The sequence below is a fragment of the Hibiscus syriacus genome, unplaced genomic scaffold, assembly GCF_006381635.1.
Source record: "Hibiscus syriacus cultivar Baekdansim isolate YM2019G1 unplaced genomic scaffold, ASM638163v2 tig00110333_pilon, whole genome shotgun sequence".
In the NCBI taxonomy this organism is placed as follows: domain Eukaryota; kingdom Viridiplantae; phylum Streptophyta; class Magnoliopsida; order Malvales; family Malvaceae; genus Hibiscus; species Hibiscus syriacus.
In genome coordinates, this window is record NW_024062689.1 from 485,509 (window position 1) to 499,044 (window position 13,536).

General features: G+C 37.2%; 1 protein-coding gene and 1 pseudogene across 2 annotated transcripts; one reads left to right on the top strand and one right to left on the bottom strand.

Annotated features, from left to right (window-relative positions):
- Positions 1–1,103: 1,103 nt before the first annotated feature.
- Positions 1,104–4,648, bottom strand: LOC120120222 (annotated as a pseudogene).
- A 727-nt stretch (positions 4,649–5,375) lies between these two features.
- LOC120120221 (flowering time control protein FCA-like) lies at positions 5,376–12,019 on the top strand. 2 transcript variants are annotated; one of them, XM_039139902.1, is made up of 14 exons: positions 5,376–5,988; positions 6,169–6,239; positions 6,361–6,439; positions 6,642–6,724; positions 6,821–6,872; positions 8,114–8,181; positions 8,794–8,860; positions 9,107–9,186; positions 9,281–9,345; positions 9,694–9,753; positions 9,849–10,179; positions 10,494–10,649; positions 10,745–10,927; positions 11,717–12,019. In XM_039139902.1, the coding sequence occupies exons 1-14, from the start codon at positions 5,481–5,483 to the stop codon at positions 11,777–11,779; spliced, it is 1,866 nt and encodes a 621-aa protein (XP_038995833.1). In that variant the 5' UTR covers positions 5,376–5,480; the 3' UTR covers positions 11,780–12,019. The 2 variants fall into 2 exon arrangements, with proteins under 2 accessions (XP_038995833.1, XP_038995834.1); XM_039139903.1 differs by having other exon boundaries at positions 10,503–10,649.
- The last annotated feature ends 1,517 nt before the right edge of the window (positions 12,020–13,536 follow it).

Sequence of the window (13,536 nt, forward strand, 5' to 3'; positions counted from 1 at the left end):
TCAAACCAGGTTTCCCATAGAAGCCTAATGGGAACCATGCCTTGACCATGGAACGAACAACAAATTTCTTTCGACAACTCGGTCCTATACTCATTCTGGAGTTTAAACAGAGTACCTTCGATTTCGATCTCCACGAGAATTACATTCGGGTCACTTACAAGCTCTTGATGGACTGAGGCATGTCGTTTATGTAAGGGAGTTGGGTGTGTCGACGCAGTTGTAAGGTGGCAATTTTGCTGCTAATTGATGTTATTGGATGAGACTTCCATCTACAGTTCAAACCTGAATAATACCTTTCTGGCCATTTAACTGAGTTTGATCGAACCTGGAGCATCCACTTTTCGGCAGTGAGAGTATTTATTTAAGGGTATTTGATCTGGATGAATATTATTTTCTGTTTAAATTAAATTTAAAAATTTCAAATCAAGTCAAATAAATTTATTTATTTGAATTTTTATTCAAATTTAATTATAATTATTTATACATTCCAATTTAGAAGATTTTTTCTAACCATATACGATAACATATATATTTCTTCTTATATTTTTTTATATATGATGATCGCATACTAATTTGACATCCATGTAACTAAAAAGTAACCTTAAAATGTAAGGATGCTAATAATTGGACTTGAATCTTTAAATATAAAAAATAGAGGCTAAATTCTTAAAATTAAAAATAAGATTAAATTCCAAATGTACAGAAAGTAAAGGGACAAAAAACCTTATTTTAAACATTCTAGAACAGGTTTATAGATCATGCTTCTGAAGAAAATAATTCAGTATAACGATCAAAAGTAAAACCAATGTATGACCCAGAACGAAAGTGAAGACACCAAACATTTGGTAGCCAAATGCTCTTGCAAACATAAGCATTTCCAACAAAGACATGGTTAAACTGGCTGGTGTTTTTGACCAAACTTACTAATTAAAGACCAAGAACGCTTCAATATGACCTCTTCAGGCAAATAACCTGATTTTCCAAGCCACGACACAGCATTTCCACTTCAACCCAAAAGAATCGCCACAATACCAAATTGCTTGCAAGAGAAAAATAAACCTCGGGAGAATGGACACACTGGGTGCTAATAATTGGTCCAACCATACAAAAACAGATAGAAATTTCCTCATGTTCTTTAAAAACGTAGAGTCCACTAGTTAATGCAAACAAACAACAAATCGAGACAAGGCTTATTTCCGAACGTAACTACTCTAGCTAAAAACCAAAACCTCGTCCGACATTCTTAATAGCCAAATTATAAAATCGCAATTGGAACAAACTGAGATAAGGCATTCAAAGAGTCAGTGTTCCCATCTCAACTCCGATACAGAACCAACATACTTACCTAGACTTGAGCTCACCATTGTATTACTCCCTTACAGACCAAGTTCTGATGGACCCTGAAAATTTTTGGAGCAAAACTTTTACTTTAATCCGAAGAGGAAATAAAATCAGAAATAACCACAAGAACAATTGGATACCGCTTTCCATCCATACCCTAAACATGTCTTATCCAGCAAGAAACTTGCTAGTTGCCACAAGTTTCGACAAGATTATGAACATCCAAGGAATTGAGAAAGACGAGAGATGAACAGAACCAATCATTTCCCATTATTTATTAAAGCATGCAATAACTCACCTAATCAATCCCATTAAATCGGTTTAGTACCGATTGTAAGCTTTCTCAAAATCTTCATGCCTCTGACGCTGGAACTCACCATAAGAGTCATGAAGCCTGGAGGAATAGTTTTCCATAGGATTTGGGTACCTGCCCCTAGAATCCATGGGTAAACTAGCTCCAGCATAATGAGCATGGACTGATGAGCCATCATATTCTGAATAAGCCTGCTGTTTATAACCACCAAAGCCTGAGGCAGACATTTGTTGCCGTGCCTGTTGCTGATGCCTCCGAGGATCCAATTGAAGAAATTCCTCCCACTGTTTCGCATGTGTGTCCCTCAGTACAGCTGATTTCTTGATGTAGTTCTCTCTCATCTCCTTGATCGTCTAAAATTAGTAAAACCGGAAGTCAGAATCAGAATTTCCATACTGCTACAACAAACAGTGGAATGGCTCTGCCTGCATCATTCAATGATGAAGACCACACAACAGTTCTTTCTTCTTGTTCCCCAGCGTAAAAGAGATCAGATAATTCAATGTGAAAGCTCATCGACACGGATAGATACCCCACATGGTCATCTCTAACATTCAATCCACACCATCAGAAGCCCCATATACAACCTAAATGAAGTATGGCTTTCCATAAATGCATGGACTAGGGTGTAAGATTGGCTCTACGAGGATGAATTAGGAGATAGACCGATAGATAGAAAATGAAAAAAAGGGGGAGGGATCAATGCAGCACTCCAAAAATATGTTGAACTAACTATGAAACAAAGCAAGAACAAAAATCATTTTTTCCAGCTACAGGATTTTGAAATTCACGGTGCACATTGCAGGGTTTTTTTTTCAGTTAATTAATGTTAAAAAAAATTACAATCCCATTCTGATAACTAAAGTTTAAACTTTTTTACCATATCCCAGAATGATCAAGGCTTATCAAAGAAACCATTTACCACCAAAAGCACTATTGACAGTCAAACAAGATAAATATCTTACCTCCCGATGCTTATAATTCTCTTCGTCTTCTTCCTTATCACAAATTCTCCCAAGTTCCAGTGCCTCTCTCTTATATTCCAACTCCAACTCATCTAATGTTTGCGGGAAGGCATGGTATTTGAACTGATTGCCAGATTGCAAATCAGATCCTGTCTCTCAGTATCCCATCCATCAGTTCTATAAGCTCCCATGTTTCGATTATGACCCTCATAGTTATTAAATGAGTTACCAGCATAAGGCAAACGACCTGGGGATTTAGAGTGGCTCGAGCGTCCTCTAGCTCCATCATTACCATAAGCTTCATGAAGTGAAGAGTATGGTAAGCACTTGATTCAAATGCGGAAAGATCAGCTTTTAACTAGACATACAATCTTATATTCATAAAGTGAATCCATCCGTTGGAATACACAAATGATTTCACTAAATAAGTTCCTTTTAGAGAAGATTCATTCAATTCAAACCAAATCTTGACATTACTTCAGAATCGTACACATAATGCTTGAACATAAGAACTTACCTCTTGCTGCAAACAAATGATAAGCAGTATGCAGCATTATTAATATGTACAATAAAAAAATTACGAGTACAGAATAACCTAGACAATAAACAAGCCACGAGCCTGGGATTACCAGCTTTATATTGATGCCGTAAACATATCCTATGCTGTCCCTACCTTGCGGAGAATCTCTAGAAATTTTCCGTAGATCATCACGGACACGGTCTTCCACAGCCTTATCTTGCCTACTAAATTGTTGTTGGAAGTGTGGTGAATTATGTGTCCTTGAATGAGCCCTTTGTGATTCAGGGCGACGCAACCGTGCACCAACAGGACTTCGTTCAGGGGACCTTGATCTGCTCATGTGAGAACTAGAACCCCGTTGATCACCTTCATCCTTTACTTTGTGTACAGCATCCACACCCTTTTTCAATATTAACCTATCCTTACCGCTAACAATTATAAATTTCTCATCCATTTTGATTTTGCAACCAATATCTTTCTCGATCCCCCGAATAACTTTCTCTGTGAAAAGAGCTTTTACATGTGGGTCTCTAGCAGGTACTCTTTCAAAGAAATCTTGAGACTTGCGATTTGCTCCAAGAGTGGATGGACAACCCTACAAATGTATGAAACAACATAACACTTGAAGAAACAAGGGGAAAATCTTCTCTTCTCAAGGAAAGTAAGTCGATAAAAACAAAAACAATTTCTACCTCACTTAAACAGGGCTCTCCACCATTATACACAGGTTATCCATGATATCCATTATTGAAGCAACTAGTTATTAAAATAAAAATATAAAGAGTCATTGATAGTTAAACCTGAGTGAAGTGGCCTGATTCTCCACATATTTTGCAAATCATTTCTTCTTCTTTCCTCTTCTTCCAATTCCTCTCAGTAGCTTTGGATTTAGCCTCCCAAACCTTAGCTTCCCGGCTGGTGAAGTCGATGGGCACCGCATTAGGGTCAGGCTGTTCTTCTTCCTCATTTGAACCAGCATGAGGACGTTTATTTTCTTTCACCCTATCCTGTGCCTTGGAAGCTGCGGACCCTAGCGGACCAGTGTATTCCTTGTAAAGTTCACTGAAATCATCATCCATATCTGGGTCTGGTCTGCTTGCCATTGATATTAAAACAAACAAACCATATACAATACCCTGCCCAACCAATTACATTCATCGTTATCTATCATCTGGAAGCAAAATTTTGTGAACAAAAGCACTATACGCAGGTAACATGTATAATTCTAATAAGCTAACAATTTCCAGCAGTATTCATAGGTTTTGAATTGGCTTCTCATAAATCTATTTATAAAACTGCAATACAGAAAATTCATTCGAGGTTGCAATAAGCAATTAATCAGTTCCACGAATGAAAATAATAATAATAATAAAAGAGGAAGGAAAATTATACCGGAAAAAAAGTGCTTCTGAGAGCCGAACGACTTGTACGACGAATATGGAATCTTCTAGGGCTGTGGCTGTGGTAGCCGCTTTTACTTCTGTTTTGGGGACATATCCTCGGGGTTTTCCTTTAATAAATATTTCACTCGTCACCCTTATTTTTTAAAATCTATATTTTCACATCCCTAATAAGTTTCTCTCTATCATCTTTCTATGAACACCTTATAACTTCGGATATAATATAAAAATATTATTCGATACATAATTCTTAGGGTAAATTACATAAATAGTCTAATAATTATAAGATATTATTTTATTAAGTTTCTCAATTATTAAAAATTATAAAATTATTATCTAGTTATTTAATTTTATGTTGAACGTTTCAATAAATAAAATAATTGTAACCATAGTATTATAAAATTGAGTAGAGGAGAATGTGGCACATTGACATTAAATAAGTGAGGGACATAAATCTCACACAGAAAAAATAGTGATTATAAATTTTATAAAAAATACTCTACACATATATATATATATATATATATATATATATATATATATATATATATATATATATATATATATATATATATATATATATATATATATATATAAATTAGAAGAAACTACCACACCTTAAAAAAATAGACACATAAATTTCACATGCAAAAGAAAGAAAGAATAATTAATTGCAAATATTATTTCATCTCATAAAAAATAAAATAATTAATTGTAATTTTAAAAAAATAAAAATATTTGCTAAAACCTAATTAGAATTGAAATTGGGTCCGGTCCATAATGAGAAAGAACTAAAAGACTTGACACAGAACTCGTAGTCGTAGTGGTCGGGGAAATCGGGTTTCTCATAAAAGGAAGGGTTCAGCGTTTTACTTTTCACCTAGTACTTTACTGCTTCTTCTTTGTGTTTTTCCAGGGGTTTGAAGCAATCGTCTCCATCGATGGATAGACACAGAGATCGCGGAGAACGGTTCAACGATCGCCCGCCCTTAAACCCTACTCCTTGGTTTCCCAATACTCCAAGACCTAAAATCCCCCCCGACTACCACCACCAACACCACTATCATCATTATAACAACCGGCCTCCCCACCAGCAATTCGATTACCGGCCTCCCCACCCGCAATTTGATCACCGGCCTCCCCACCCGCAATTTGATCACCGGCCTCCCCACCCGCAATTCGATCACCGGCCTCCTCACCCGCAATTCGATCACCGGCCCACCCAGCAGCCATTCGAACACCGGCCTAGCCAGCAGCCATTCGAACACCGGCCTAGCCAGCATCAATTTGAGCACCCTCCGAACAATCAACGCCAATTTGAACGCGTCCCGGAGCAGCATCAACAACCGATCAGTGAACAGAACGACAGATTCTGGTCCAACGGTGGCAACGGTCCCAATTCCGATCGAAAGAGAGGGTTTCACGATTCTGGTCGAGGAGCCTCTCCAGGTAACAACTTTAGATTACGTTTTCGTATTTTAATTCTATTTCCTTTTATTAGGATTTAGCCTCAGTTTGGTTGTGCCCAATTGCCCCTTTTCATTTTTGCTTGGAATGTATAATATATTTTTACAATTTATGAACCTTTGAGAATTCATATTTTCTCTCATTCCTCTTGAAAAAATTCAGATCATAAAGATGGAAGCAATATACCAAAACTTTATATAGCAACGGTTCCAAAAAGTGCTACTGAAGAATCTGTAAGCTATTATCACTTAAAGGGATTATGCTTGTAGTAGTTATTGGTTCTTAATATTACTTGATCGTGCAGTTCCTTGAGTATGTGGCGTAACTATTGGGCTATTTCTCTTTTTTTGTTAGATCCGCACCCTGTTTCAAGAACATGGAAATGTTGTCGAGGTCATTCAACCAAAGGATAAGAAAACTGGTGAACTACATGGTATGTACAATATTTTATATTTTAGAATTAGTCGTGATTTACTTATAAGCAAAACTGTTTTTTTTAATGAAAGTTTTTTTTTTGTTATCAATTAAGTGGCTGCTTTCAGGAAATAAATGCTTTCACTTGTTTGTCATAGACTTACAAAGTTGCAATGAATAGTAGCTTGTTTATAATGTTATGCAAATGATGCTGTTTTCAGGATATTGTTTTGTGAAATATGCAACGGTTGAGGAAGCTGAGAGAGCAATTGCAGCCTTAAACAACCGGTATATGTTTCCTGGGGTATGTTCTTTATTTTCAGTCTGATAAGAAAATTCCATGGATGTTGGTTACAATACTGTGGCTAGGTATACCTTTCAGTATATTTGATTTTTCCAGGAATCGACTACCATCAAAGTCAGATATGCTGATGCTGAACGAGACCGCCTTGGTAAGGTTTTTACCCATTAGAACTTATATGGTCACTATTCTGTATATTGCATGCAACACCTTGATAATCCTGTCAACACTTTTACATCTTTAAATGTTAAACTCCGCTAGAGACAGTATGACTTTGCTCAACAGACTTTTAGGATTTGTTTATAATAAATTTATTGCAAGCAAACAATTATTTGTAATACTTGAAAAAGAAAGGAAGGACAGTAGGAAATTTTCAGGAATGCGTGCTACTTTTCTAAACCTTTAGGGTGTGTTTGGTTCACGAAATATAAGATTACAGAATAGGATTATGGATATTGATACATTAACTTGTTTTGTTTATTTGGCCGAACATAAGATTATGGTGTTTGGTTAGGTGAATGTAAGATTACCTGTTACTAACTGCTCTTGTTACAGAATTTGCTTTTTTAAATAAAATTAGTTATTTTTAATATTTTGGCATATTCTTGTATAAAAAAGGCGTACTAACTCTGTTTTGAACTCAAAACAAAAATGCCTACAAACCCTACTTTAACTTCAATTTCAAATTCAAAGAAAAAATGACTACAAACTTCTCTTTTGAAAAGGGTATAACTCATCTCATTCTTTTTTCATTCTTTCAAAATCATCCGAAACTGGAATTTCAACACCAAAATCATACTTAACTCCTTCAAGAGTAAGCTCAATCCCATCCGTTTTCTTCACTACATGGCTTATGTGAAAATTGTGAATTTTTAGTAATAAAAGTTTCAGATTTTTTGTTGAGTTTTGGGTTAGGAAATATGTATTTTGTCATAATTATATATATATATATATATATATATATAAAACAAAAATTATAATCACAATTAATATGTTAATAAACGAATAGTTAGACAGAGTATGTATAATAAGAAATTTTAATTTTTTAAATATACTTAAATTTTATTCGTGAAAGAAAGACTAAATTGATTAAAATTATAAAAATAAGGGATGAATTGGTCCAAAATCTATGATTATGCACGTAATATTACGGATGGAACGGGGTGGTATGAGGTTACACCCTATATTTCACCCTGCTCGTAATGTTAGATTACGGTGTTCGCAAACCAAACACCGTAATCCTATACTGGAATCTAAGATTACGCACTATAATCTTAGATAATGCGAACCAAACACCCCCTTAGAAGATGGTAGAATTTTCAAAATTGTAATATAGTTTGATTTTCTTTCTATATAAATTTGTTCTGAGTGCTTTGTTTGTTTGTGTGGTAGGGCTACTTCCAGATAAATTATACGTGTGTTGCCTAAATAAACAAGCTTCTAGAAGGGAGGTTGAAGAAGTATGTTCTGTATACACTGAGAGCTCATGATTAGTTTGGTTTTACTTGTACCAATTAATTTTATTACTTGTGCTTGTTTACGAATTCAAGTCTAATCTGATATGTGAGGTTAATTAATATGGGATTACGGTGCAAGATGTGAACACTGCCATTCTGCCCAAGGATTTAGCAGTTACCAAATGGCTATCTTTACATTTTGTTCTTTAGCACTGGAACAATACTTTCAGATTGAGAAGATATGCTGTTTATGTTTGACCATAAGAGTTTTGTGTTATGCATGATGAATCAGCCTGCAAACTATGCAAGATACATTTGAACTTGCTTGCATGCAGGATGGGTTCTATTAGGGTATTTGATATTTGGTAACAGAGTTACATTATTCTGATTAGGTTACTTATATGATTGCATTAGTGTATAATATATCTATGCATTTCAACTCTTTAAAGCCTGATTCATGTCATGCTGAGTCCTGCATTTGATTGTAAACCATATGTTTATTTTTCCCATTCTCATCTCAATGCTTCCCCCAAAAATATTCTCTTCAAAGTCAATATTGGCTATAGCATATTTCTTGTGTTTTGAGATGTATTCAGCAAGTATTTCTTCTTTCAGATATTTTCTCCATATGGCCATGTTATAGACCTCTACATTGTACGTGACGAGCACGGGGAAATGCGTGGTTTGTTCTTATCAATCTTAATCATCTCTTTATTGACAAACATACTTGCTTAGAATGGACATATTGAATATGATAATTTGCTTTATCTGCCAATGTGATTTCACCAGATTAGCTTATGTTTACAATTGGATGTTGAATGTTTTGTCTAGCTCTTGTATCTTTTATTTCTTTCATTTTTAGAACAGTTTACTTGGCTTTGCTTTTCAACCACAGCTGCTTCTGAACAGACATTTATGTTTTTTGAAGGATGCGGATTTGTCCAATTTTCTCACAGAGAAATGGCTCAGGCTGCTATCAGAGGATTAAATGGAATTTTCACTATGAAGGTAATGCTCATGATTATCATTTTGTTGCGTTATATCGTCTTATGCTAACGAAGAGTACTAATTTAGTTGTTTTTTATCCCCGTGCCTTTTTTAGGGTTGTGACCAGCCATTGATTGTTCGATTTGCAAATCCAAAGAGACCTCGAAATGGGGAACCAAGGTTTCTTCCTGGATACTTGGACTTTTTTTCATTATACTTGTAACCATACATTGCTGTTTGGTTTGATACTAACATATTATGAGAGAATTGCATTTTAGTCATGCCTGACATTGCCCATTTAATTTACTGTCATTTAATTACAGTATACACACAGTTTAAGGTCTTTGACATTCATGTTAGGCTTTCTAGTTGGATATTCTAACTTGCAAAGAAGCAAAACCTTTTTTTTCAAGTTGTTGCTGAATTATAGAAACTTGATTTATTTTCTGATTCGGCTTATAACTGCATGCCTTAACACAACATGCTCTTTCATAGTTAAACTATGTTAACATATTGCTCTATTTCCAGGGGCAATTATGCTTTAAATAGCATAACTTCTGGCCCCCATCCTCAAGAATTTGCTATGAGGTAAGCTCTTTTCCCATAATTTTTTTTTATTACTTTTAACATTTATTCATGTTCAAGAAATTTGATGGAGTTTCTTTGTTGTTTGCTTGTTCCAGACCTGTGCCCAATCTTGGTGACACAATGGGAGGACGTATGCCACCAAATGCATCATATCCTATGCAACACATTTCTGCAAATTCACAGCCACAGGGTGTCTCTCATTGGAAAAACCCTCAAGTTGCAGCATGCCATGGTACTTACCAATCATATCCTCCAGTTCAGCACGCACACTCACAACCAACTTCACTGCCATTGCAGCAAACACAAACTCCACAGGAAAGTTCTCAATCATCTCACCCAGCTGTCTCTGAGCAGAAACAGTTGCCTCTTATACCACCATCATCACAGGTTATAGCCCAGCAGAATTCAAATGTGCCCAAGCTAGAGGTACAAGGTTTATTTTATAAATTTAGAGAAAATATTTTATTTTATTATTTTTCTTACTAGGAGTCTGGAAATGTTAAAAGCCAAGAACAAAGGTGGCTTGAGAATCAATTTATTGTTGGTGCTTTTATCTCTTGAACTTCAATAGGAAACAGATGTAACTATCATGTCATTTTCCCTTGTAGATGCCTATCAAAAGGATCCCTTTCAATAACATTAACACTTGTCTTTTGATTCACTTATCTTTGTTCATTTTCTCCTCTTATGATAATGTGCTGTAATTGAAAATTCAACTCCAATTTCTCATATTTCTTCAGTTTCCACAGACTGGAAGTGGCCAGGCAACTCCTTCTAGTTCAGTTTCACCTGCAGCACCGCAAAGTCTTGACACTTTGCAAGAGTGTGATTGGAGTGAACACACCTGCCCAGAGGGGAACAAGTACTACTATAATTGTGTCACTTTTGAAAGCAGAGTAATTTTCCTGCCTTACATGGTTAAACCTGCATTTTGCTGCTTGCAGTTTTTCTTTCCAAGTGACTAGCAATCTGTGTTAAATTTGTATTGCAGTGGAATAAGCCAGAGGAATTCACAGTATTTGAGAAACTGTTGCAGAAGCAGCAAAATCCTGACGAACATACTCAGCCCGACTTGACTGGTCTTGCGGACCAAGTTTCTCAAAGTCCAGAGGTGCAGCTTCAGACCAGCCCGATGCATCAGAAACTCAAAGTTGAACAACCTTTTTCTACAATGGTTAGAAGTTATAATATATTTTTTTTTGTTTGAACTTTTCTTATTATTTCATTTTTCTCATTTTGCCCTTTTCCAGCTCAGAGGCCTTGTGATCAAACTGATGAACAACTAGGGATGGAAAAAAAACCCGAACCCGACGGGGAAAACCGAAAACCGAATTAAACGGGTCGGGTTCGGGGATGATAAACGGGGACGGGGACGGGGAAAACCCATTTATTTTAAACGGGGACGGGGATGGGGACGGGTTTGGTAATCCCCGCCCCGATTACCCGATTACCCGCCCCGATTACCCGACCCGATAAATATTAAAAATAATTATTTATATATATATATATAATATTAATAAATTTAATTTAAATAAAAAATATATATTTAATTTAAATATATATATATACCTGGTCCGATTCCCAGCCCAATACCGACCCAATACCCGACCCAATACCCGTTTAAATAATCGTTTGTGCTAAACGGGGATACCTGTTTCCCCGCGGTTTTCCCCGATTACCCGACGGGGATCCCCGTTTAAATCCCTGCGGTTTTTTAAACGGGGACGGGTACCGGTTTTTTAAACCGGGACGGGGACGGGGGGACCAATACCCGGCCCAAACCCGGCCCGTTGCCAGCCCTATGAACAACAGATACAGAAGTTTTTTTTAATGCAAAAACTTTATAGAATTTTTTAGATATATTTTGCGTCTGTGGATGCTGCATGTAAAACTCGGTTTCCTTATTATGGCATTTCTAGATGGTGTGATTTGCTTAACTTGGGGGCTTATTCCGATTTTCCAGGGACTGGACCATTTGGAAATGAGGTCTGAAACAAGTGCTTTTGTGGATCCAACGTGTGTTTAACTGCTATCAGGTGGCAGCATCTGCATGGTTATGGTTTGTGTAACCTCTCATGCTATGAACAATTTGGTTGCTATTGTGATTTTGATAGGAAAACTCAGATCAGGAACACATTAACTTGGGTTATTTTAGTGAACGACTGTAGTTGCAGCTTTGGAAAGTATGTATTAGACTTAGGTGGAGGGATGCCTGCTGTTATTGATTTGTGAGCGAGCGGTTTAAATATATTTTGATTATTAGTTCCATCGTTTTTATGATTGCAATTGTTTTACTTATATTGGTTGTGATCGTAATTTTAAATTATTCTAAAAAGGTTTATTTATTAGTGTAATGAAAAGTAACAGTCCTTGGGATTGGAGGTCCCGCTTTTCTCTAGAGCCCAGAGCCCAGGTGTTTTTGGATTATTTTCTCCACCGTCATCCACCCGTTGTCCACCGCCGCCATCAGCCGTCTGCCGCCACTGTCAGCCTCCTGCCACCATACTCCGACCTCCGTTTGACGCCGTTTTTTCCTGGGAAGATCGTCTGCTCATGGGGAATTCAGATATGGCCTTAGATTTGCGAAAAAGACTGTTAATCGACGCAGATCTACAAACCGTCCACTATCGATTTACGCCGTCTCCCGCCGTCCGTGTTCGACACCGCCTCACCACCGAACTCAGCGTCTTATCGCGTCCAAAACCCGAGTATCATAGTGTCGAACTGAAATCTGACCAGGTGCATCTGATTCGGCTATCTTCTGGCGGAACTGAACTCATTTGTGAGGGCTTGTTTTCTCACCGTAACGAGATATGGGACCTAGCTTCCTGTCCATTAGATCAAAGAATTTGCTCCACTGTTTTTTCTGCTGGACCGGTAGCTCATTGTTTTTTTTTTCCCACTCTTTAGCCAAGAGATAGTAGAGCAAAATAGATCCCATTGTTTTGCTATAGTTGAATTAGTTGCTGGAACAACATTATCCTGTCTAAAAGTTACGAATGCTTGTTGCTCTAACAGCATTATCCTCTAGATCAAGATTATCCTCTAGATCAACATTATCCTAGGGTCGAGATTCGGTTCTTCTCTCCATTAATTTCCAGTGAACTGGTTCGGTAGTAAATACCCTATTCTTCAATCTTTCAGTTTTTTCCAATAAATCCTTATTCCAGCTTCCCAGATCTCTTCATGGAACTCCAACGGCCATCTCAGCCCAAGCGAACTCGTGGGTTTGCTGCAACAGCCGCTGTGAACCCCTCTAGTACCCCCTCCGGTCCCGACGACTCCTATTCCGACAAGGAAAATGGGAGAAGGAGAACGAAAAAGAGAGGACAAAGCTTCGGAAACGGAACAGGCGAGCCTTCACCAGACGTATGCTGGCCGGATTGAGGCAGTACGGTAATTTCCATCTCTCCGTGCGTTCTAATATGAACGATGTATTGGTCGCCTTGGCCTGTGAGGTAGGTTGGACAGTTGAGGCCGACGGCACTACCTACAGGCACTCGCCTTCGCCCCAAAATCAGCAAAATTTCAGAGTATATTCAACGAGGTCGGGTGAAAGTCCTTTATTAATCGGGCGTTTGAAAAATTGCTCTGTTAAAGCTACTTCAGACTATCAACCACTGTTGTTAGGTCTGACGACAATGGAATGTCTTCTTCTCAAGGAGGGAAACAAAAGGTCGAAAAGAATTATGCAGCACAGGCAACACTAGCTCTTCCTACCGGTGATATTGATCATGATGGAACCAAGGAGAGCACCACAAAAGGGTACTCCTATGAAAAGTT

What these genes read in the sequence shown, in the direction of transcription:
- LOC120120221 (XM_039139902.1), top strand. Translation starts at nt 5,481, where the DNA reads ATGGATAGACACAGAGATCGCGGAGAACGGTTCAACGATCGCCCGCCC. An exon ending in CGAGCACGGGGAAATGCGTG is followed by an intron (nt 8,861 to 9,106) that starts GTTTGTTCTTAT and finishes TGTTTTTTGAAG; the next exon opens with GATGCGGATTTGTCCAATTT. An exon ending in CAAATGTGCCCAAGCTAGAG is followed by an intron (nt 10,180 to 10,493) that starts GTACAAGGTTTA and finishes ATATTTCTTCAG; the next exon opens with TTTCCACAGACTGGAAGTGG.